At 39.3% G+C, this 24,780-nt stretch overlaps 1 protein-coding gene across 1 annotated transcript in view; it reads right to left on the bottom strand.

Annotated features, from left to right (window-relative positions):
• LOC136317063 (zinc finger protein 81) overlaps positions 1–17,654 on the bottom strand; it is a 135,137-nt gene extending 117,483 nt beyond the window's left edge. The window contains exons 1-2 of the mRNA XM_066249570.1: positions 17,555–17,654; positions 11,184–11,426 (exon numbers count right to left, since the gene is read on the bottom strand). Coding sequence (XP_066105667.1) covers positions 11,184–11,255 — 72 coding nt within the window. The 5' untranslated portion in view covers positions 11,256–11,426; positions 17,555–17,654. The remainder of the gene's footprint in view (positions 1–11,183; positions 11,427–17,554) is intronic.
• Between the last annotated feature and the right edge of the window lie 7,126 nt (positions 17,655–24,780).

Here is a 24,780-nt window from a genome sequence, read left to right as displayed (position 1 = left end):
ACTAGCAAATCGAATACAACAACATATTAAAAAAGTAATACATCATGATCAAGTGGGATTCATCCCAGAATCTCAAGGATGGTTCAACATACATAAAACGGTTAATGTAATACACCATATCAACAAAACAAAGAACAAAAACCACCTGATCTTATCAATAGGCGCAGAAAGGCTTTCGATAAAATACAACACAATTTTGTGTTTTAGACTCTCAACAAAATGGATATAGAAGGAAAATATCTCAACATGATAAAGGCCATATATGATAAACCATCAGCTAACATCATATTAAATGGCATAAAACTGAAGGCTTTCCCCCTTAAATCAGGAAAAGACAGGGTTGTCCACTCTCTCCACTCTTATTTAATGTGGTACTAGAGGTTCTTGCCACAGCAATCAGACAAGATAAAGAAATAAAAGGCATCCATATCGCAAAAGAAGAAGTAAAGGTATCACTTTTTGCACATGATATGATCCTGCAAAAACCCCAAAGAATCCACAGAAAGACTACTAGAAACAATAAGCCAATACAGTAAGGTTGCAGGATACAAAATTAACATACAGAAGTCAATAGCCTTTCTATATGCCAACAATGAAACATTTGAGAACGAACTCAAAAGAATAATCCTTTTCACGATTGCAACAAAAAAAAAAAAAAATACTTAGGAATAAACATAACAGAGAATGTAAAGGACTTATATAATGAAAACTATAAACCATTGTTAAGGGAAATTGAAAAAGATATAATGAGATGGAAGAATATTCCTTGTTCTTGGTTAGGAAGAATAAATATAATCAAGATGGTCATATTACCCAAAGCAATATACAAATTTAATGCAATTCCCCTCAAAATTCCAATGACATTTTTTAAAGAAATGGAACAAAAAATCATCAGATTTATATGGAACTATAAAAAACCCCGATTAGCCAAAGCAATCCTAAAGAAAAAGAATGAAGCTGGGGGCATTACAATACCTGACTTCAAACTATATTATAGGGCCAAGACAATCAAAATTTTTCTTCCAACATGGTATTGGAAGAAAAATAAACACTCAGACCAATGGAACAGAACAGAAAACCCAGAAATAAAACCACATATATACAGTCAAATAATTTCTGATAAAGGGGCCAACAACACACAATGGAGAAAAGAAAGCCTCTTCAATAAATGGTGCTGGGAAAACTGGAAAGCCACATGCAAAAGAATGAAACTGGACTACAGTTTGTCCTCCTGTACTAAAATTAACTCAAAATGGATCAAAGATCTAAACATAAGACCTGAAACAATAAAGTACATAGAAGAAGACATAGGTACTAAACTCATGGACCTGGGTTTTTTCCTGTGGTGGTTTTTTTTTTTTTTGTATTTTTCTGAAGCTAGAAACGGGAAGAGACAGTCAAACAGACTCCCGCATGTGCCCGACCAGGATCCACCCGGCACGCCCAACAGGATGCGACGCTCTGTACACCAGGGGGCAATGCTCTGCCCCTCCGGGGCGTTGCTCTGCCACGACCAGAGCCACTATAGTGCCTGGGACAGAGGCCAAGGAACCATCCCCAGCACCCGGGCCATCTTTGCTCCAATGGAGCCTTGGCTGCGGGAGGGGAAGAGAGAGACAGAGAGGAAGGAGGGGGGTGGAGAAGCAAATGGGCGCCTCTCCTATGTGCCCTGACCGGGAATTGAACTCGGGTCCCCTGCACGCCAGGCCAACGCTCTACCGCTGAGCCAACCAGCCAGGGCCTGGACCTGGGTTTTAAAGAGCATTTTATGAATTTGACTCCAAAGGCAAGAGAAGTGAAGGCAAAAATTAATGAATGGGACTACATCAGACTAAGAAGTTTTTGTTCAGCAAGAGAAACTGATAACAAAATAAACAGACAGCCAACTAAATGGGAAATGATATTTTCAAAAACAGCTCAGATAAGGGCCTAATATCCAAAATATACAGAGAACTCATAAAACACAACAACAAACAAACAATCTAATAAAAAAATGGGAAGAGGACATGAACAGACACTTCTCCCAGGAAGAAATACAAATGGCCAACAGATATATGAAAAGATGCTCATCTTCTTTAGTTATTAGAGAAATGCAAATCAAAATTGCAATGAGATACCACCTCACACCTGTTAGATTAGCTATTATTAACAAGACAGGTAATAGCAAATGTTGGAGAGACTGTGGAGAAAAAGGAATCCTCATACACTGTCGGTGGGAATGTAAAGTAGTACAACCATTATGGAAGAAAGTATGGTGGTTCCTCAAAAAACTGAAAATAGAACTACCGTATGACCCGGCAATCCCTTTACTGGGTATATACCCTTAAAACTCAGAAACATTGATACGTAAAGACACATGAAGCCCCATGTTCATTGCAGCATTGTTCACAGTGGCCAAGACATGGAAACAACCAAAAAACCCTTCAATAGATGACTGGATAAAGAAGATGTGGCACATATACACTATGGAATACTACTCAGCCATAAGAAATGATGACATCGGATCATTTACAGCAAAATGGTGGGATCTTGATAACATTATTCGAAGTTAAATAAGTAAATCAGAAAAAAAACAGGAACTGCATTATTCCATATGTAGGTGGGACATAAAAGTGAGACTAAGAGACATTGATAAGAGTGTGGTGGTTACAGGGGGAGGGGAGAGAGGGAGAGGGAAAGGGGGAGGGGGAGGGGCACAAAGAAAACTAGAAAGAAGGTGACAGAAGACAATCTGACTTTGGGTGATGGGTATGCAACATAATTGAACAACAAGATAACCTGGATATGTTATCTTTGAATATATGTATCCTGATTTATTGATGTCGCCCCATTAAAAAAATAAAATTATTAAAAAGAAAAGAAAAGAAAATATCCCAGCAGCTGCCAGGAGCAAATTTTCTCGGGGAGATTTTGTTTAGTCACATCCTTCAGTCCATCTGTCTGAAAATTCCCTGACTAATATCAGGCAGGCATCTTTCTAATCTGTATGTGAACTGAAATCCCGGGTTTCTCTCTGGTTTGTCTGGTTCGTCTAATTCTTGTTTCTGTTTAGTCTTTGTTTAATGTTGTCTAAAATGTGTCTGTTTTTAAGGCCTGAATTAAGTTTTATTTTGCATGCACAAATTGGAAATGCTGGCTCTAATATTTAGAAAAAATAAAATGTTTTTAGAACTTATAAGGAGTGCTCATTTAAATTTAAATAGAATAGAATGTAGATCCTTAAGACTTACTGATTTGGTTAGTGCATTGTGAGGTGTGTTCAGAGTTAGGAGCCAAATAGCAATTTAAGTATTAGGATTAATCAAAGTTATATGTTATACTTGTGTTTTTTTGTGTGTAAATTGTCTTGTTTATGTGTAAGGTTATACTCAGACAAAACAAAGGAATTGAGCAAAATTAAGCAGGGCCCTAATAAGTCATTTCAAGAATTTGTCTCACAGCTAATTCAGGCAGTTAGAAGAATAGTATAAGGATGCTAATTCTGCTTCTCAGGCCACATCCTGCAAAAGGGGCTCCAAGGAAATTGGTGATTTGGCTCCTCTGATTTTGCCAATTGGATTAAAAAAATAGGTCAGAAACGCCCTGAAATGGAACTAACAATACAAGGGTGTAAACTTAAAGGACTTTTAGATACTGGAACTGATGAATCTGTTATTGCTAAGCTACATTGGCCTCCTTCCTGGCCCACTCATGCAGCAGTCACAGAATTACAAATCCCCTCAACAAAAAGCTCTAGTTTTTATAATGGGAAGATAACGAAGGTCATTCAAGATTTTTTAATCCTTATATGCTTTCTGGATGGCCATTTAATTTGTGGGGTAGAGATGTTTTGAAAAATACGGGAGCATTGCCTGTCAGTCTTAATGGTTTAGTCAGTACTGAGATGCTTGATAGGGGATTTTTGCCCACTAAGGGACTAGGAAAAAGAAGAGCGGGAAATTCTAACTCCCATAGAAGTGGCACCCAATACTAGAAGGCATGGATTAGGATATCAAAATTTAGCATAGGGGCCTTGGTAGCTCCTGCTACCTCAATAATGCATTGTGCCGACCCAATTACTTGGAAATCAGATAATCTGGTATGGGCAGACCAATGGCCCCTTTCTCAGGAGAAACTTAAGGCTGCTGCTCAATTGGTACAAGAGCAGTTACAGCTCGGTCACATTGAACCATCTAATAGTCCATAAAATACGCCTATATTTCTCATTAAAAAGAAATCAGGAAACGAGGCTATTACAAGATTTGAGAGCAATAAATAAGACTATGGAAATTATGGGTCCTCTCCAGCTAGAACTTGCTTTCTCTACTGCCATTCCATGGAATTTTCACCTTGTAATTATTGATTCAAAGGATTGCTTGTTTACTATTCCTTTAAGCCCTCATGATTGCAAGCGTTTTGCATTCAGTGTTCCTTCAGTTAATTTCCAGGCTCCAATGGAGCGATACCAGTGGAGAGTTTTGCCTCAAGGTGTGGCTAACAGTCCCACCTTGTGTCAAAAATATGTTGCTCAAGCTATCTCTCCAGTACAAAGGCAGCACCCTAAGGCATACATAATTCATTATATGGATGATATTCTTATCGCTCATCCAGATAAATACACGGTGTTGATCATTTTGCAACAACTAGAATATTCTTTGAAAGAATCAGGACTTTATACAGCTCCTAAAAATGTACAGCAATCTTTACCTTTTTCTTATTCAGGACAAATTATTGAGGGACAACAAATTTGTCCACAGAAATTAGAAATACAGATCATTTGCAAACTTTAAACGATTTCCAGAAACTGTTAGGAGACATTAATTGGTTTAGACCTTCCTTGAAATTAACTACCGGGGAACTGAAACCACTTTTTGATAGTCTTAGAGACTCTGCTGAACCAGCTTCTCCTCGGCTACTTACAGCTGCAGGACAGAAAGCTTTAAAGTTTGTAGAAAAAGCCTTGCAACAAGCACAACTAAAATGCATAAATTCTGAAGAATCAATTGCCTTACTAATTTGTCCCTTGAGTTACACTCCAACGGGACTACTGTGCCAAGTTTCACGTCCTATTAAATGGATTCATTTAGCTGTTACTCCTAAGAAAGTTTTATCTCCATATTTTGATCTTGTTGCCTCCTTGACTATCAAGAGGCATAGGCGACCCTTACAGCTTATAGGTTTTGAGCCTCAAATTATTGTTGTTCCTTTTTTCAAAGGATCAATAACAATGGCTCTGGAAAACTTCCACTAAGCAAATCGCTTTTGCAAATTTTACAGGCCAAATTGATTCTCACTACCCAGCTGATAAAAGTTACATTTGTATTTCCTAAAACAATTGTTAATAAGCCCATTCCTGAAGCACCTACAATCTTGACTAATGGGTCCAGCTCAGGAATGGCAGGCTTAATAATCAATGGACTTTATACTAAAACAGTCAACTTAAAATCAGCTCGAAGAGTAGAATTACATACCATAATCATGGCTTTTCAGCATTTGCCATATTCCTCCTTTAATCTATATACAGACAGCAAATATTTACTTATGGTTGTTTCCACTATAGAGACTGCTGTCTTAGGGACAAATGCTGATGAACTATTTCAGCAGTTCCTCCTTCTTCAAAGACTTGTATGTCAACATAGAGCTCCATGTTTTATAGGATATACTTGAGCTCACTCCATGCTCCCTGGAGCTTTAGCACAAGAGAATGCCCTTGTTGATCAAGCTATCCAAAAGAAAATGATTTGGAGCAACCATGACGGATTGAGCAATTCAGTCTCATACTATTCATCACCAGAACGCTGCAGCCCTGTGTAAACAGTTTCAACTTTCTCGGGAAGCAGCACGGCAGATTCTTAAATCCTGTCCAAGGTGTCCTATACTATAATCTGTCCCTTCATTTGGAGTTATCCCTCAAGGACTCCTACCAGGACAACTTTGGCAAATGGATGTTTACTCATATACCTTCATTTGGCAAACAGTCCTATGTCCACGTTACAGTGGATACATATTCTGGATTTATAGTATCCTCTGTCAGAACAGGAGAGGCTGCTAAGCATGTTATAACTCATTGTTTGTACGCACTTTTTATTATTGGACTTCTTGATGTGATTAAAACTGACAATGCTCCTGCATATGTAGCAAAAGTATTTACTGTATTTTGTCAAACCTTTCAAATTACGGGTATTTCTTATAATCTTTAAAGTCAAGGTATTATTAAAGTGTACCCAGAAAATATTTTAAGGTCAATTTTAAAAAATTTAAAGGGGGGAGTCATATCCTGGAACTCCTATGGGTCTACCATATCATGCTTTTTACTTTTAAAAAAATTCTTTTGAACGCTGATGAACAGGAAATGCCAAATCTTTTTCTCCTGCAAACTTCTACCCTCTTTTATTTGATCCAGCTAATAACACTGTTTTGTCCTTTTCCAAATAGCTCCAGATATACGGAAAATGTTTATATAGGCAGATGGGATCCTCAAACCCCTCAGCAAGATCATCTGAGCATGGCTTTTAAGATACCTAGAGGCAGAAAAAGCCCAATAGTGATCAGGTGAACTATCAGCTTTTAGGATACACCCTTAAGGCTTCAGCACCCCAAAGGGGTCTCATAGGACTCCATCTGGGCCCTCCTTCAATAGTGGAAAGGAAGGTCATTGAGCTAAAACCTGCCAGGCTTACATGCCTTTGCTGTGAGGAAGAAGGGACACTGGAAGGTAGGCTTCCCCCTCGCTCCTCTAAGGGAGGGTTCAGTCTCTTCCAGCCCTGCTGCAGCCACCTGTGACCTAACCTTGCCCAGAATGCTGGGGTCTGCCACTGAAGGCTGAGGTGCCCAGGGCCATCGGCCCCATCTACGACACTGTGGATGAGCCTAGGGTATTTCTTCCAAGTAGCAGGTAAACTGATCTCATTTACAGAGGGGCCACTTAACTATGTCTTGCCTGAATATTCAGGTTTCTTATTCTTCCCTCAAAGATCTCTGTTGTGGGTGTTGATAGTCCTATTTTCTGCTGCTTTGTTCAATATATAGTGTTTCCTTTATTCCTCCTGCCTCAATGCCCCAATCATATTTCAGGCTGGGACCTACTCCTAATTTAGAACTCCTTTTTTCCTTTTTGTCCAATTTACAGATTTACCTCTACCACCCAGCTTAGTGTATCCCAAGGTTCTCTTTACCACGCCACATTTGCAGAGCTCCAAGAAAAAGCACCCTGGTCTCATCTCTCCAAGCTTAGGAGAACAGAAGCTCCATCTCCACATATGCTGCAGATGGCTTTTCCAGTTTACCTGAATCATTACCAGCTAGAAGCAGTGGTCATTGGGACTTTGACGCTAGCTGCAGAGTGTGGAAGTGTGACAGCAATTCCAGTGCCATGCAGACTTTTCCTGGATGTGGACTTTTCCTGGACTCCTGCTTCTGTGACAGCTTTTGATGGACTGAACTGGGGTTGGGTTGCATTTGCAGAGATTTGGAATGGTGTTGGGGCCAACTTTGACTTGGTGAACATGTTAAGGACATTACTCTTTCATAGATTCTTGTTATATTGGCCAAGAATTTGCTTAAAGGCTTTAATCACTGTAATGTATTAGAATGTTTGTTTGGGTATCTGTTAGCATTGGCTATACTAATATTGTGTTTGTTCTGTATTTTTTCAGCCTGCTTCCAAATTAGAATCAGGGAAACTAGGAAATCAGATGAGTGCAAATCTCAGCACACAAATTAAAAATAAAAAAGGAAAGGAGGACATGTTCTGGACCGTAAATGGCAAAAAGCCTTTGTAGACTTGAGGCTTAGCAAAAGGCTAGGTTCTCCCCCCTTCACATTGGCTATGAAGCTGAGTATTGCACCCACTTCACTTGCTTACTTGACTTGCTGGAAGCAATTTATATGCCCTTCCTCTGACTCTTTGTTTGTTTTCAGATGTTAGTAGATTTCACTAATGCATCCTGTTTATGCCTTGGGAGAGTTCCTGTTTTAGCCTGGATGTGTAACTTTGTATCAAGGACTTCCTTGATTTGCATATGGCTACATAATAAAGCAAACTGGGGCTATGGGGCACTCGGATATTGCCATCGGCATTTGAAGTCTTCCAGTCCGATTTTTTCTTAATAAGTGTGTTTCCTTAATTCTGCACCATTATTAGGAGCCGTGCTGGTCCACAGCAAATAGGCATATGAAAAAATATTCAATGTCATTAAATCATCAGAGAAATGCAAATTGAAACCACAGTGAGATATCACCTCACACCTCTCAGAATGGCGCTCAGTAAAAAATCAACAAACAATAAGTGCTGAAAAGAGTGTGGAGAAAAGGGAACCCTCCTGCACTGCTGGTGGGAATATAGACTTGTGCGGTAACTGTGGAGAAGAGTATGGAGTTTTCTCAAAAAATTAAAAATGGAACTGCCTTTTGACACAGCAATCCCACTTTTAGGAATATATCCTAAGAATACCAAATCACTGATTCAAAAGAAGATATGCGCCTGACCAAGCAGTGGTGCAGTGGATAGAATGTTGGACTGGGATGCCGAGGACCCAGGTTCAAGACCCTGAGGTCGCCAGCTTGAGTGTGGGCTCGTCTGGTTTGAACAAAAGCTCACCAGCTTGGACCCGAGGTCGCTGGCTCCAGCAAGGAGTTACTCAGTCTGCTGAAGGCCCACGGTCAAGGTACATATGAGAAAGCAATCAATGAACAACTAAGGTGTTGCAACACGCAACGAAAAACTAATGATTGATGTTTCTCATCTTTCCATTCCTGTCTGTCTGTCCCTATCTATCCTTCTCTCTCTGACTCTCTCTGTCTCTGAAAAACAAACAAAAAAAGAAGATATGCGCCCCCATGTTTATGGCAGCATTGTTTACAACAGCCAAGATCTGGAAACAGCCCAAGTGTCCATCAGTGGACAAGTGGATCAAAAAGTGTGGTACAATGGAATACTACACGGCCCTGAAAAAGAATGAAATCTTACCTTTTGCAACAGCATGGATGGACCTGGAGATTATTATGCTAAGTGAAATAAGCCAGGCAGAGAAAGACAAATATCATGTAATCTCACTTATATGTGGAATCTAATGAACAAAGTGAACTGAGCATGGAATAGAGGCAGATGTGGGGTTACAGGGAGCAGAGGGACAGCTGTCAGAAGGAAGGGGGATGAGGGGATGGCATCAGAGAAGGTGAAGGGATTAGTGAAATTATATATACATAACATGTAGATATAGATAACAGGACAGCAAATCCCAAAGGGAAGGGGGGAGGGAGCTTGAGGGAAGGGAGCAAAGGAACGGTAATGGGGGATAAGGGGTTGGGGGTGAGGAAGTTATATTGAGTGGGACACTTGAATTCATGTTAACACAATAAATTGAAATTAATGAAAAAATTTTTAAAAAATGAAAAAAAACAAGTGCTAGAATAAAGAACTGTTAAGTGCAAAAAAATAAAAATAAAAACTACTTGAAAGAAAATCAAAAGGGAAAGAAATGGAAATCTGTAGAATAAAGACTAAAAGAAAAAAGGATCAAAAACCAAATACGAAAAGTTTTTTGAAAAGCAGAGAAAATATGTGTGTGAGAAGAAAAGGACTAAATTGGAAAAAGGCTTTTAAAATTCTGCACAAAAATAATTTCCAACCTAAAATTCTGTATCTAGGCAAAAAGATATATTTAGCATCAGAGGCATTTATTACTTTTTTACTTGTATAAATTTATTTCTACAATTATATATATATTAAATAAATATATTTTGGCATGACATTTTCAGACATGCAAAGTTTCATAAAATCTATCTGTCATGTATCCATTTTCACGGATAGATTGGAGGATGTGCTCCCACAAAATGAGAGGGTAAACCAAGAAAGAGAAAGACACAGGATCCCTAGGAAAGCGGATATGCAACAAGACAGAGGTGAAAAAGATTTCTTGGGGGATGGCAAAGAGAAGACACCAAGATAACTGCTGTGTGTGAAGCTGAGAGAGCAACCAGATCAGCCTCCAGCAACGCAGTAAGTTCCAAAAAAGATTTCTATAAAGAGAAGACATTGATGCCCAGAGTTGAGATCAGCCACACCTACTACTAGCTGTATGATCTTAGGCCACATTGCTTTTCTCTATGCTTTAGTTTCCCTCTATAAAATGAGAATAACAATGGCATCCACTTCTTGAGGTTGTTATGAAGATGTATTAGTATGTTTTGTGTGTGTATAATAGTGCTGGGCACACAGTAAACATTATATGTGTTTACAATTATTGTCACTATGATTATTACCTAATATGTCTGAATACACAGAGAGGAGATTTAAACAACGAGGAAGAATTTGGAGTTGAATTATTGATATGTATATAGTAAAGGAAAGAAATTACTAAACTAGAAAACTGTTAATTCTAAGGAAAATAAAAAGTTGTATAGAAATAGTAACTACAGCATGGATATCACATGATTCATACTATAAACATTCACAGTAATAAACATTGATGGTGGATCTGATCAAAATAATGATACTTACAGACAGATGTGTATGTGAGTGAGGGTGTGCAGAAAAGCTAAATCTCCACCTCCTACAGTGGAAAGTCAATAAATAATGCCCAAAAATAAAAATAAAAATAAGAAAACCTGTTAAAAAGATTAAGTGCTTACCTCTAGGGAACTGGAATCGGGGAGAAACAAAGCTGGAAAGAGCCATTTTTTAAAAGAAGACTTAGAGAACTACTGACAATTTTTACCATTTGTAAATCAAACTAAAAAATGACTTTAAATTACGATGTGAAAAGATACAAAAATATACAAGAAATGATAATGATGATAATGGATTATTAACCTTAATATTAAGCCTGACCTATGGTGGTGCAGTGGATAAAGTGTCAACCTGGAACTCTGAGGTCACTGGTTCGAAACCCTGGGCTTGCCTGGTGAAGGCACATATGGAAGTTGATGCTTCCTGTTCCTCCCCCCTTCTCTCTGACTCTCTCTCCCCTCTCTAAAATGAATAAATAAAACCTAAAAAAACCTTAATATAAAAAAACTATTTAAAATAAATAAATCAGCAATGAATAGGAGAAGGAAATTCACACAAGGGATTAATAAATTACCAATAAAAATCCTCTGATTATGCTACCTAATTTTTTTAAGTCATACATATTAAAATAATGCAATGTTATCATTCATTCTGAATAAATTCCTGCCCTTGGGTGCCTCTTCCTCCTCCTTACCTCACAGGAGTTTTCTCTTCTTCCTGCAGTCAGGGCCAAGGACCACTGGGGAGAGCTCTGGTTGGCTGGCATGTTTACTCTGGGACTCAGCCCTCAGGATCTCTTGAGGACAACAGCTTTTCCCAGGAGCCTATGGCTGGGCAGGGTCCACGGACTCAACCAGAGCTGCTGGGACCAGAGGAAAGATCCTGCAGCCTTCACTATGGAGTCTAGTCTGGGGACTTCACAGAGACTCCAAGAAACCTAGAAAGAAAAGTATTCACATGGTCAGTCATTGAGCATTCACCCCACAAACGTTACTTGGGGGCACCAGAGTTCAGCTCACGGCACTGGATGCTGTGGGATAGACAAGGTCTAACAATACCAATTCCAGTTATTAATCAAAATAAAATGTGAGTGAGGCCACAGATTTACACTAAAATTAAAAAGGGTTTAAATTCTATCTTGGCCAACTTTTAGCTATGAGAATATAAAATGCTTCTTCAGTTATTTTTTTTTTTTCAAAATGAGTCAAAACTGTCTCAAGGGCTTGTGAAAATTAAATAAGATGGTGTTTGTAAGGCACTTAGCACCAGAATGGCCCAAGTAAAGTTTTAATTGATATTAGCAAGTATTGTTATTACGAGGAATCATATAATGTGCAAAAGCAGGTACCTCATTTAATTTGCACAACAATCCTGTCATCTATGTGTTGCTGTAATCATTATATCACTTTATACATGCGACAATCTATCTGGCTTCAAAGTTCACATTCTCAACACCATACCAACGGCACCTGTTAGTAGTAGGCTAAAAATAAAAGTAGTTCTGAGTAGATACTGAAAACATGACTGTGATTTGGAATAAGGAAAATATTAATAGCCTGGGACTAAAATTCTTTAATTACCTCAAAATACTCAAAGGTAAAAAACTGTTTATCCTCCTATTGAGGGAGGAAAGGGTGTCTCAGTGTCCAAGCTGAGGTACAATTTTATTCTAGTCAACCAATAGAGGAGAGGCACTACAGATTTAGTCATTCTTTATAGGAATGGGAAAATATCCACATAAAATGAAGAGGAATTTAATTAAGACAACAAAAATGAGAGACAGGATGAAGAGAAAACAAGGAAGTAAAGTAAGGAGCAAAGTAAAAGGCATGAACAAGTAAGTTTTTAAACTCATAAAGATGATGTCATACCAAAGAAAGAGAATATACTTTTTTTTTTTGTAGTTTTCTGAAGTTGGAAATGGGGAGGCAGTCAGACAGACTCCCACATGCACCCGACCAGGATCCACCCAGCATGCCCAACAGGGGGCGATGCTCCGACCATCTGTCGCAACCAGGGCCATTCTAGCGCCTGAGGCAGAGGCCATGGAGCCATCCTCAGTGCCCGGACCAACTTTGCTCCAATAGAGCCTTGGCTGCAGGAGGGGAAGAGAGAGGCAGAGAGGAAGGAGAGGGGGAGGGGTGGAGAAGCAGATGGGCACTTCTCCTGTGTGCCCTGGCCGGGAATCGAACCCGGGACTCCTGCACGCCAGGCCGAAGCTCTACCACTGAGCCAACCGGCCAGGGCTGCTTTCTTTTTTTATGCCCATGGAACTTTTACAAAACTCTATCAAGTAACTTGTCCACAAAAAAAATCTGATAGGTGTTTTAATGTTGGAAATTAACAGGCTACATTCTCTGATCATAGTATAAAGTGTTCAATTTCATTAGTCATTAGGGAAACGTAAATCAAAACCAAAATTTTCCATTAATTAGGAGACAACAGCAAGTCTTCCTAAGGTGTGAATAACCTGGAACTCTCATACATTGCTGGTAGAATTGTAAAAAAAAAATGCAGCCATTCTGAAAAACAGTTTGGCAAAATGTTACCCACAGAGTCACCATATGTCCCAGGAGTTACAGTCCTAGGTATCTACCCCAAAAAAGTGAAAACACATGTCTACTCCAAAACTGTACACAAATATTCATAGAGTCAAAAAATGAAAACTACCTAAATACACATCAACTGAAGAATGGATAACCAAATGTGGAATATCCATACAATAAAGTTATTTAGCAATAAAAAGTAATAATACATGCTACAACATGAATGAACCTTAAAATCATTATCTTACATGAAAGATGCCAGTCACAGAAGAACACATATTTTCTAATTCCATTCATATGAAATGTCTAAAATGGGCAAATATACAGAGACAGAAAATTAATTAAAGATTTCCCAAAGCTGGGGGTTTGGAGGTGGCATGAATGGTGAATGTCTGCTAATGTATACAAGGTTGAAAATGTGCTAAAATCACATTGTGGTGATGATCGCATAATTCTGTGAATGTACTTAAGACTATTGGATTGGGTCCTGGCCAGTTTTGCACAGTGGATAGAGCATCAGCCTGGCATGTGGACGTCCCAGGATCGATTCTGGTCAGGGCACACAAGAATTGACTATCTGCTCTCTCCCTCTCTATCTCCTCTTTCTCTCACTCTTCTCCTCTCGCAGCCAGTGGCTCGATTGGTTTGAGTGTTGGCCCTGGGTGCTGAGGATAGCTCGGTTGATTCAAGCATCAGACCCAGACAGGGGTTGCAGGGTGGATCCCGGTTGGAGCACATGCAGGAGTCTATCACCCTTCCTCTCACTTTAAAACAAAACAAAACAAAAAAACACTGAACTGTATACTTAAAATGGGTGAATTTTATGATACTGGAATATATCTAAATAAGTCTGTTTTAAAAGAAAAGAAACCGTTTCCTAAATAACCCAGGACCAAAGTGGGAAATCAATACAGAAGCTACACAATGTTTACCAGCAGTCACAGAACATACTAAACTTATATATAAAGTGAAGTGTGCAGCTTTAAATGGCTTTATTTTTAATTAAAAATAAATATTACAAAAAAGAACTATGTTCCACCTAAAACATTCAAAACAGAAAAAACGGAATTAAACTAACCTCCCCCAAAATAAAGTAGTACTGAATAAAAATAAAATTTTGAACGATCAAATAAGTATAACAATAGGAAGTTTAAAGCAAACAAAGAGTTGGATCTTTGAGATGACCAATGTCGTAAATAATGCACTAACAAACCAGATAGAGAAGAGTTTATATATGTGTGTGTGTGTGTGTGTGTGTGTGTGTGTGTGTATATATATATATATATATTGAGAGGAATAATCTTTCCCAGATAAGGCAGTGGTTCAAAGTAGTTATTGTGGGATATCATGTATAACTGTGCAGCAACACAGTTTAATATTGATGTGAAAGAGGTGCTCCCCCAGCAAAAAACATAAATTAACAAGGTTAACAGAGAAAAAGACATAGAAGAGAACAATGAATGTAGAAGAGACCAGAACAAGAAGGACATAAGACAACAAATACAAAGACTGAAAAGCAGAAAGGAAAGGTGGCCAGCCCAGACCTCAGGGACTGGAGAACATTACAGCGATAAGTTCCCTGGGTTTCATTCTCCCTCCCATGTATCAGACAAGGCGCTGGAGAAGCCTGTAACTCAAAATTGTCAACAGGCACAGGCAAACAAAACTCTAAGAAAAGCCTACTCCCCTTAATCACAAAGAACCAAGGAAAGTGTGGCTGAACTGAATATACTCACCCTACTCCAGCCAAATAGTAACAGAACAAACACACTTTCTCTTCAAGCACCCATGCAACATTCTCCCAAACATACAATATCTAGGGTCATAAAACAAACCTAAACAAATTAAATTATAAAGCATATGTTCCTTATTTTAAGAGCATTGAACTAGATAATCAATAACAAAAAGATAACAGGAAAGCCTCCAAACACTCGGGAATTAAGAAATACATTTCTATATAATCCATGGATCAAAGAGGAAGTCTCAAAGGAAATTAAAAAGTAGCCTGACCAGTGGTGGCACAGTGGAGAAAGCGTCAACCTGGGACGCTGAGATCCCAGATTCAAAACACTGAGGTCGCAGCTTAAGCACAGGCTCATTCGGCTTAAGCATAGGCTTGCTAACTTGAGCACAGAATCTCCAGCTTGAGCAAGTGGTCACTGACTTGGCTTGAGCGGACCCCCACACCCCATCCAGGATTGTATGACAAGGAATCAATGAATAACTAAAGTGAGTGATGCAATTACAAGTTGATGCTTCTCATCTTTCTCCCTGTCCCCTTCTCTCAGTCTCTCTCTCTCCCTCTCAAAAATAAATCAATGAATAAAAATAAAAATACAACATAATGATATTCGTGGAATGCAGATAAAGCAGTGCTGAAAGGGAAATTTATAAATTTAAATGTTTATATTAGAAAAGAATTAAGGTCTTAAATCAATCATCTAAATTGCCACTTTAAGAAACTAGAAAAAGAGCAAAGTAAACCCAAAACAAGCAGAAGGAAAGAAGTAATAAACATAACAGCAGAAAACAATGAAATTAAAAACAGAAACAATGAATTTGAAAACAAAAATAAAGAAAAATCAATGAAAGCAAAAGCTGGTTCTTTGAAAACATTGATAAAATTGGTAATCTTCTAGGCAAGACTGACAGACAAAAAGAAGACACAAATCACCAACAACAGAAATGAAATAGGAGATATAACTACAGTTCCTGCAGCCATTAAAAGGGAACAGAATACCACGCACAACTTGATATACATTAATTCAACAACTTGGATGAAATGGTCCAATTCCTCACAAAACACAGACTCCCACAACTCATCCACTATTAGCTACTCTGAAAAGATATTAACTAAATAATCTGAACACTCGTGTAACAACTACAGAAATTGAAGACATAATCAAAAAGTTTCCAAAAGAAAATTTCCAGGCCCAGAAGGTTTCACTGCAGAGTTCTACCACATATTTAAAAAAAAAAAAAAATTAGCATAATTTTTCCACAATCTCTTCCAGAAAACATAACACTTCCCAGCTCGTTCTACAATGTCAGTATTGCCTTAATATTAAAACCAAAGACAATACAGAAAAGGAAAACTATAGACTAACATTTCTCATGAACTTAGATGCAAAAATTCTCAAAAAAAAATATTAGCTAATCAATTCCTGCAACACATAAAGAGAATTATACACCACAATCAAGTGAAATTTATTACAGGAATGTAAGGCTGGTTCAATATTCAAAACTCATTGTACTCCTCCATATTCACAGGCTATAAAGATAAAATATCATAAGATCATATAAATTCATATAGTACGGCAAAATTCAACATCTATTCATGATACACGTAGACAAACACACAGATCAATGGAACAAAAAGTAGTCCTACACAAGTATGGCCAACTCATTCATTCATTTACTCACTTTATCTATCTAATCTATCTATCTATCTTATCTATCTAATCTATCCTATCTATCTATCTATCTTATCTATCCTATCTATCTATCTATCTTTCTATCTATTTATGTGAGAGCAGGGAAGGCAGAGAGACAGACTCCCACATGCCAGGACCAGGATCCACAGGGCAAGCCACCTATGGGGCAATGTTCTGCCCACTGGGGTGTTGCTCAGTTGCAACCTGAGCTTTTTTAGTGCTGGGAGCCAACTAGCTCCAGCCAATCCAGCCAGGGCTGCAGGATAGGAGAGGGGGGAGGGGGTAGGTAGATAGAGGGGAGGGGGAGGGGTAGAAAAGCAGATGGTTGATTTTCCTGTGTGCCCTGACCAGAATCGCACCAGGGACATCCACACCTGGGGCAGACGCTCTACCACCGAACCAACCAGCCAGGGCCTGCCAATTTATTTTTGACAAAGGTGCAAAATAACAGGAAGGACAGTCTTTTCAATAAGTAGCATTAGTACTTGGCGCTTGAGTAACTGGACATTCAAATAAATAAACCTCAATCTAAGTCTCACATTTCATACAAACTTAACTCAAATGGATCATGAACAGCAGGAAGGAGAAATGGACAACTCAGTATCACAGTGGAAAATTTATCTCTCCTCTCCCTGGAACAGAAGCAGCAGATAAAAAAAAAATTGTACAAATCGTGTACAACACAACTGACAACTAAATAATTAAATATTATTGTCGAGTTATAAATGGAACATTTACAAAAATTCACCACTCACTAGGCCATGCATCCTCTCATATTTCAAAGAATGAGCTTCATGTAGACATTTTTCAGACCACGTTTTTCTAAGGTTAGAAATCATGAAACAGATAAACTTTTGTAAACTGAAAACACACTTCTAAATAACTCAATGGGCAAAAGAAAAATTATCAACTCTTAAAAACACTTCAAACATAATGCATCAAACCTTGTGGGTTTTAGAGTGAACTTAAAAACCTTAATATTGATATGAGAAAAGAGGAAATCCTGCAAAGTAATGAGTGAATCATTCAACTACAGTTAAACAAACGAGTACCTCACTGACCACACAAAATTCCTCAACACTCACCCTCCCCAGGGCCGCATCACTGCAAAACGCCTCCTGCACAGCGCACTGAGATTCTCCTGACTACTGTTAAGCCTCGACTCAGAACCACAGCCGCTTCCGGTCACCACCCCTAGCACCGCCCTTTCTCTGGATTTGGAGCTTCGCAGGAATGGGGCGTGGTTCTACACATGCGCAAAACCACATTTGAAGCCACAGTCAGCCAAGAATCAACATGGAGTTGCTACTGAATCAGTGTTTTAGGGCATTAGGTGCCATTGGGCAGCCGTGGGGAACATGACCGTACTCGGGTCGCGCTTCCTCATGGGGTTCGCCATGGTGGAGGAGGGGCCGTTCAGTACTGAGGATGAGGAAGCCTCTAAAGTCACAGAGCTGAGCAGTGGAGGTGTCTCGTAGGTGGTGGGAGGAGCAGGGTTAGAGACGTTTCCCTGGGCAGGCTTCCTGAAGGAGGGGTCTTTGGATCTGTACTCTATGGATCTGAAATAATGTTCAGAGAAGCCGAGGGGCCTTTGGAAAGAGGCAGAGATGCCTGTGGCTGTCAGCTCTTGGCGGATACCATAGGATGAGAAGGGGGTAAAAGACGGGTTACAGGCCTCTCCTGGAACATACCACGAGGGGAGAAGGGAAAGAAATCAGAAATGTGCAGGCCCCGCCCCTCAACTATAGCACTGGAGAGAAAAAAGGGAGAAGTCAGCGTTAGCTTCCCCTCTACTGTACTTGTGGAGGTTGGTTATGGGGTTTGAGTGTTCCCATAATCTACATTTTTTCCACTCCAGCTACCCAAGCTAAAAGTATAATAATACATGAAATGTAATAATTATATAGTTATATAATACTTTTTCTTAACCTAATGTAATATGTCACTAAAAACATCTTTAAGAAACTATTATTTTTATTTCTATGTAAAATAAAATCTACATAGTGATAGCTACCTTACTTTGCAAATGTAGTTTTAAGACAAGACTGATACTGCCCTTCAACCAGTTTTCTTTCCCTAATGATCTACAATACGGAAAGTATGAAGATGCCCTGCCCTTCTGAGAGATGTCACTGTGGCAAATGGGGAAGAAGTTGTACTGCCTTTCACTTGACAGTACCTATACTGTCAACAGCAAGGTCAAATATCTCCTCCTCCATGGTATCCTCCAGACAGAGGTAGAAATCTGAGGGCATTCCCGAATCCTCAGGTTGAGGGAACTCCTATAACCCTGGTCTGGGTGTTTATTGAATAAGTAAATGAAAGAAGAAATGGAATCAATGGAAGTACATTTGGCATGTATACACTTGTAACAGAGTGCCTGGAATCATTGTTAATGTTGTTGAGTGTCATAATAGTACTAGGATATGTTTAAGAAAAATAGATCTGTTAGACCATTTCAGAGAAAAAAAGATAGAGCCAACAAACATATGAAGGGATGTTCAAAGTCATTAGTGATTAAGGGAATACAAATCAAGACATGTTGAGGTGACATTTTACATACACCCATTCAATTTGCAAAAATTTAAGTCTGAAAATACCAAGTGTAGGAGAGGATGTGCACCCACCAGATTTTCTGACCTGTTGAAGGAATGTAAACAACTGAAACCACTTAGGAAACAGTTGGCATTCCCTTCAACAGTGAAATATACCTCATCATCCAGCCAGTCCTCTCCTAGGAATATATCCAAAAGAAACCTTGCACATGAAAGTGAGGATATGTGTGGCATCCTGTTATTGACAGCAAAACCTGAAAACAAAAATGGATGGTCATCAACAGGAGTCAAAATGAATGAACTAGAATAATACCCAACAGTATGGATGAATATTAAGGGAAAAAATCTTATAATTCCCAAAAGACTGTATAAAGCATAACTCACTTATATAAAACTAAAAGCTACTAATATAAAGAACATGAACTATTTAGGATTGTGTGTAGTTGTAATAAAATTATATAAAAAGGGCCTGACCTGTGGTGGAGCAGTGGATAGAGCATCGACCTGGAGCACTGAGGTCACTGGTTCAAAGCTCCAGGCTTGCCTGGTCAAAGCACATGTGGGAGTTGATGCTTCCTGCTTCTCCCTCCCTTCTTTTTCTCTCTCTTTCCTCTCTCTAAAATGAATAAATGGAAAATAATTTTATAAAAAATAGATTAACTTAGCCTGACCAGTGGTGGCGCAGAAGATAGAGCATCAACCTGGGACACTGAGGTCCCAGGTTTGATACCCAGAGGTCGCCAGCTTGAGTGCAGGCTCACCAGCTTGAATGCAGAGTTCCCACTTTGAGTGTAGGATCATTGACATGAACCCGTGGTCCCTGGCTTTAGCCCAAAATCACTGGCTTGGCTAAAGCCTCCCCATCAAGGCATGTATGAGAATGAATCAATGAACAACTGAAGTGAGTGACACAACTACGAGTTGATGCTTCTCATCTCTCTCCCTTTCTGTCTCTGTCTCTGACTGTCAGTCACTCACTAAAAAAAATAGATGTAGGGACTCAGGACGATGTTTACTTCAGTTGAGGGGAGGCAGGACAATGAATTGGGGGAACACATGAATAGGTGGAGGTTATTGTCAAGGCCCTACCTTTTCTTTTAGGTGGTAGGTGCATAACTGTTAATTGTATTATTAAAACTAAGTATTTCAATTAATTGGGAATATTTAATGGTTAGATCAATAGCTACACGTAAAAAGAGAAAGTTTGCATGGAGAAAAGTACTGCCGTTTCCCTGAATGGGGCAGGAAAACCTTTGGTAGAATGAGCAAGGAGGCAGGAGCCTCACAGCTCTCACACTTACTAAGGCTGCTGCCATATACGTGCTCTGGCTCCGGCCCACCTCATCACGCCACTCATCTGCTCCAATGTTTTTCTTCATATCTTTCTTTCCTGACCTACCTCACCACTCCCTAGCTCCTCGCCATGCTTATGTTTTCTTCATAGCCTTCCTTTTTAACAGAAATTATCTTATTCATTTACTGTTTGCTCATTTCCTTGTTTGTGCTGATACTGCAATGATTTCTGCTTCTCACATATCAACTTCTTATTTTTTGGCATATTTACCACACATGTAGAGAGCAGCAAAACACACACACTGGATTCATTTTCTTAAAAGATTACTTATTTCCGCTTGGTCTGTGGTGGCACAGAGGATAAAGCATCAACCTGAAATGCTGAGGTCGCCAGTTCAAAACCCTGGGCTTGCCCCGTCGAGGCACATATGACAAGCAATCAATGAACAACTAAAGTGAAGCAACTATGAATTGATACTTCTCATTCCCCTCTCTCCTAGATCTGTAAAATCAATAAATAAAATATTTTTAAAAACAAATTATTCCCTCCAAAAACCTCTTCAGATATCTCTGAATGACACAATTAATTATAAAATTGATTTGGTATGAGTAATGCAGGAAATACTAAAGAGACAGAGACCTTGTAAGTATATGAGATTCTATTTGTTCTTCATCAAATGTTTATTGATCACCAGTAACAGCCCTTAGTACTTGATATTTGGTAAAACAGAAGAGCCCCCAAATCCTTAGCTTCGTTGACCTGCATCCTAATAGAGAAGAGAGCTAATAAACATTGTTTATTAAAAGGCTGTATCTGCTAAAGGGCAGAGTGATGTGACTTAGAAATGTTGGGGGACAGTCACTTTAAATAGGAGGATCAGAGTTACCTTTTAAACTCTATCACTGATTTCCTACATCCTGGAGTAGACCAGTTGCAAATCTTCACATTTATGTGAGTATCCATTTAAAAACAAAGAAGAATGCAAGGTCAGAATATTTTCATACTGCAGCTAAAGACAAAATAGTGAGCACATCTGTGTTGTACAATAGATTCAAGGAATAATGATGTCTAAAGAAAATTACTTAAGTGACTGCAATAAAGTTTAAAGGTGTTATTAAGCTGGTATGCATCAGATAACTCTACAATAGAAGCAGAGCTAGGGTTTTATAGGGGAAAGTTGAGTTCATGTCCCTGAAGTTTTTTACTTTTTAAATTAAACTCACAATTTGGGAGGGCCAATCTTGTTTTCATGTACCTCGTGGGATTGGAGCCCCATAACATCAGAACAGTATTTTCTGAGAATTGTTTTGTAAACCTTGAAGCCAGTGGTGGGATTCAAATAATTTTAACAACTGGTTCTCTGCCCTAATGAACGTTTTAAGTATAAAAAAACAATATACCAAAAGGTAGTTTATTATTTCATGCATTTAATATTTTTTTAAAAAATTCCTCTTTTTTATTTTTATTTTTTTGCAGAGACAGAGAGTGAGTCAGAGAAGGACAGACAGGGACAGACAGACAGGAATGGAGAGAGATGAGAAGCATCAATCATTAGTTTTTCATTGCGCGTTGCAACACCTTAGTTGTTCATTGATTGCCCCCTCACATGTGCCTTGACCGCGGGCCTCCAGTAGACGGAGTAACCCCTTGCTGGAGCCAGCGACCCTCGGCCCATGCCGGTGGGCTTTTTGCTCAAACCAGATGAGCCAATGCTCAAGCTGGTGACCTCGGGGTCTCGAACCGGGGACTTCCGCATCCCAGTCCAACGCCCCATCCACTGCGCCACCGCGTGGCCAGGCTCATGCATTAATATTTAAATAAGAATAATAAAAGAGGTATACAAAATTAGGTTTAATAAGAGTTTAAAAATATTAATGGAAAATATTAACTAATACCTGACAAAAAACAATAAAACTATTAAGATATTTCCATATTGCTTCTTGATTGGTGTCCTCACTTGCAATTTTCTTCATTTTTGACCAAGCATCATTGGTTGTGTGATTTATCCTTAATGATCTTCTCACTGTAGGGGTAGGATCTCATTCCTTGCAGGCGTCCCCAAACTACGGCCCGCGGGCCGCATGCATCCACCCTGAGGCCATTTATCTGGCCCCCGCCGCACTTCCGGAAGGGGCACCTCTTTCATTGGTGGTCAGTGAGAGGAGCACTGTATGCGGCAGCCCTCCAATGGTCTGAAGGACAGTGAACTGGCCCCCTGTGTAAAAAGTTTGGGGACTCCTGCAAGGGTAGGCCAGTTAGACTAATAGTCATTGTGTTTGATACATTAGAAACAGTTAGGTGATTTCTCTTCTCTGAACATATTATGTTCGTTTTTGTGTGTTTTTTTAACTTCACTTAGAAAATTAACTTAAACAGGCTGACACTGATCAATAAGAGTATATAGGTTTCAGGTAAACATTTCTATAGCATTTGAACTATAGATTATGTTGATTTGACCCATAACCTAAAGTCAAATCATTTTACGTCACCTTATATTTGTCCCTTTCTACAGCCTTTGCCTTACCCCCTTCCCCACATCCTCCTTCCCCTGGTAACCACTTCACTTTTATCTACATCCATGAGTCTCAGTTTTATATTCCACTTATGTGTGAAATCATACAGTTCTTAGCTTTTCCTGATTTACTTATTTATATCAGTATAATGTTTTCAAGCTCCATCCATGTTGTTGTAAATATCACTATGTCATCATTTCTTATGGCTGAGTAGTATTCCATTGTATATATGTACCACTTCTTCTTTATCCAATCCTCTATCAAGGGACAATTTGGTTGTTTCCATGTCTTGACCACTTTGAATAATGCTTCGATGAACATGGGGTGCATGTGTCTTTACGTATCAAAATTTCTGAGTTTTTGGAGTAGATACCCAGTAGAGGGATTGCTGGGTCATATGGTAATTCTATTCTTAATTTTTTGAAAAACCACCATACTTTCTTTCATAATGGTTTTACTAATTTGCATTTCCACCAGCAGTGAATGAGATGTTGCTGTCACAATGATGTAGGTGGGACCAAAGATGCGTTGGTGGGGGGGATATGTTGTGAAGGCTTTACGGCTTCAGCTTTACAGCTTCAATTTTATGGCTTTATGGCTCTAGCAATGGCAATCTCAGGCCTCTGGGTACTCCTCCCCATGTCTCAACAGACCCGGGGACCAGATGCAGAGCACCTCTGTTCTTCAGGGGAGAACAGGGCTCTGGAGAGTTAACTGTGGGGCTTGTCTCTGCCACTCTCAGTACCACAAGGTCAGAGAGGCAGGATCTAGTAAGCTGGGGGCCACACTTTAGTTTTCTCTGTCTCTGCTAAGTGCAGGCTGCAGGTAGACTGTGGGAATACTGGCCATGACCACATGCTCTGGCTGGTTTGGTTTATCTCACCTTTGCCCCTCTATCTCACCACTCCTCTCAGCAGAAGGAGACCCTGAGTTTCCTTCTCTGTACCCCTCAGACAAAATCAAAACAGCTTGAGCTTCTCTCCTCCCTGTAGTCCAAAGAGAGAAAAAAAACTCAGTCACACTGGGTTTGTCTCCTCCTCAGAGCTGTCCGTGAGTGCATTTTATCTTCTGACCCCCTTTTCAACCCATACCACTCATAGTCCATTCAGTGTGTGGATTTTTCAGGCATACCTGTGAGCCCAGCTGGGGTTCTTTCACTGCATTGTAGTTGTTCAACTTATTGAAATTTCAAGGGAGAGAGATCAAGAGTATCTCTCATGCCGCCATTACTCTGACATAATCTGTCTGATTATTTAAAAATAAAATTTAAAGTAATTACTCAAATTCTTAGATGTGAGAATGGGCTTTTGGCTGTGCAAGAAAATGTCCTTGTTCTTAGGAGTGTGTCAATATACAAAGATGACCCAAATGAGGATAGAGACTATTTACAATTTTTTATAGCAAGGGAGTCAGCTACCATCACTTGCGTTTGGCAGAGATTCAACGGCAAGCAGGAGAGTGAGAAAGCTTTATACTGAAAAAAGTAAGGTTTTAGGTGTGCCTTAATAGGAGACTACTGGCATTGGGAAGCTGGAGGTGGGCTAAATAGAAACAGGGCATACTATGTTATTGGTTAGGGGAACAGATTTGGCTTTCTATGGTGGGACCAGAGTTGGAACTGGAGAGTGGAGGCAAAAATTAAGAGTCTGGTAGTCACTGACCAAGACCTGACCAATTGATGCAGAGGTAGTGGTTTGTCTTCCTATGCCTACAGAGGTTGTAGGTCAGAGTTCTATTATTCTATTATTATCTGGTCATAGTCCATTTGAATATTTAGTCCCTCAAGAGATATGTGTTGAGTATTAAGCTTTGAAGGAGCATGTCTGCAGCTTACTATAAAATGTATTATACCATTTATGACAAACCCTCAGCCAATATCATGCTATGTGTTGAAAACTGAAAGATTTTCCTCTAAAATCAGAAATAAGACAAGGATGCCCACTCTCTCC

The sequence above is a fragment of the Saccopteryx bilineata genome, chromosome X (genome assembly GCF_036850765.1).
Source record: "Saccopteryx bilineata isolate mSacBil1 chromosome X, mSacBil1_pri_phased_curated, whole genome shotgun sequence".
NCBI classification, from domain to species: Eukaryota; Metazoa; Chordata; class Mammalia; order Chiroptera; family Emballonuridae; genus Saccopteryx; species Saccopteryx bilineata.
The sequence above is the reverse complement of the archived record's forward strand: the minus strand, read 5'-3'. Positions and strand labels throughout refer to the sequence as shown.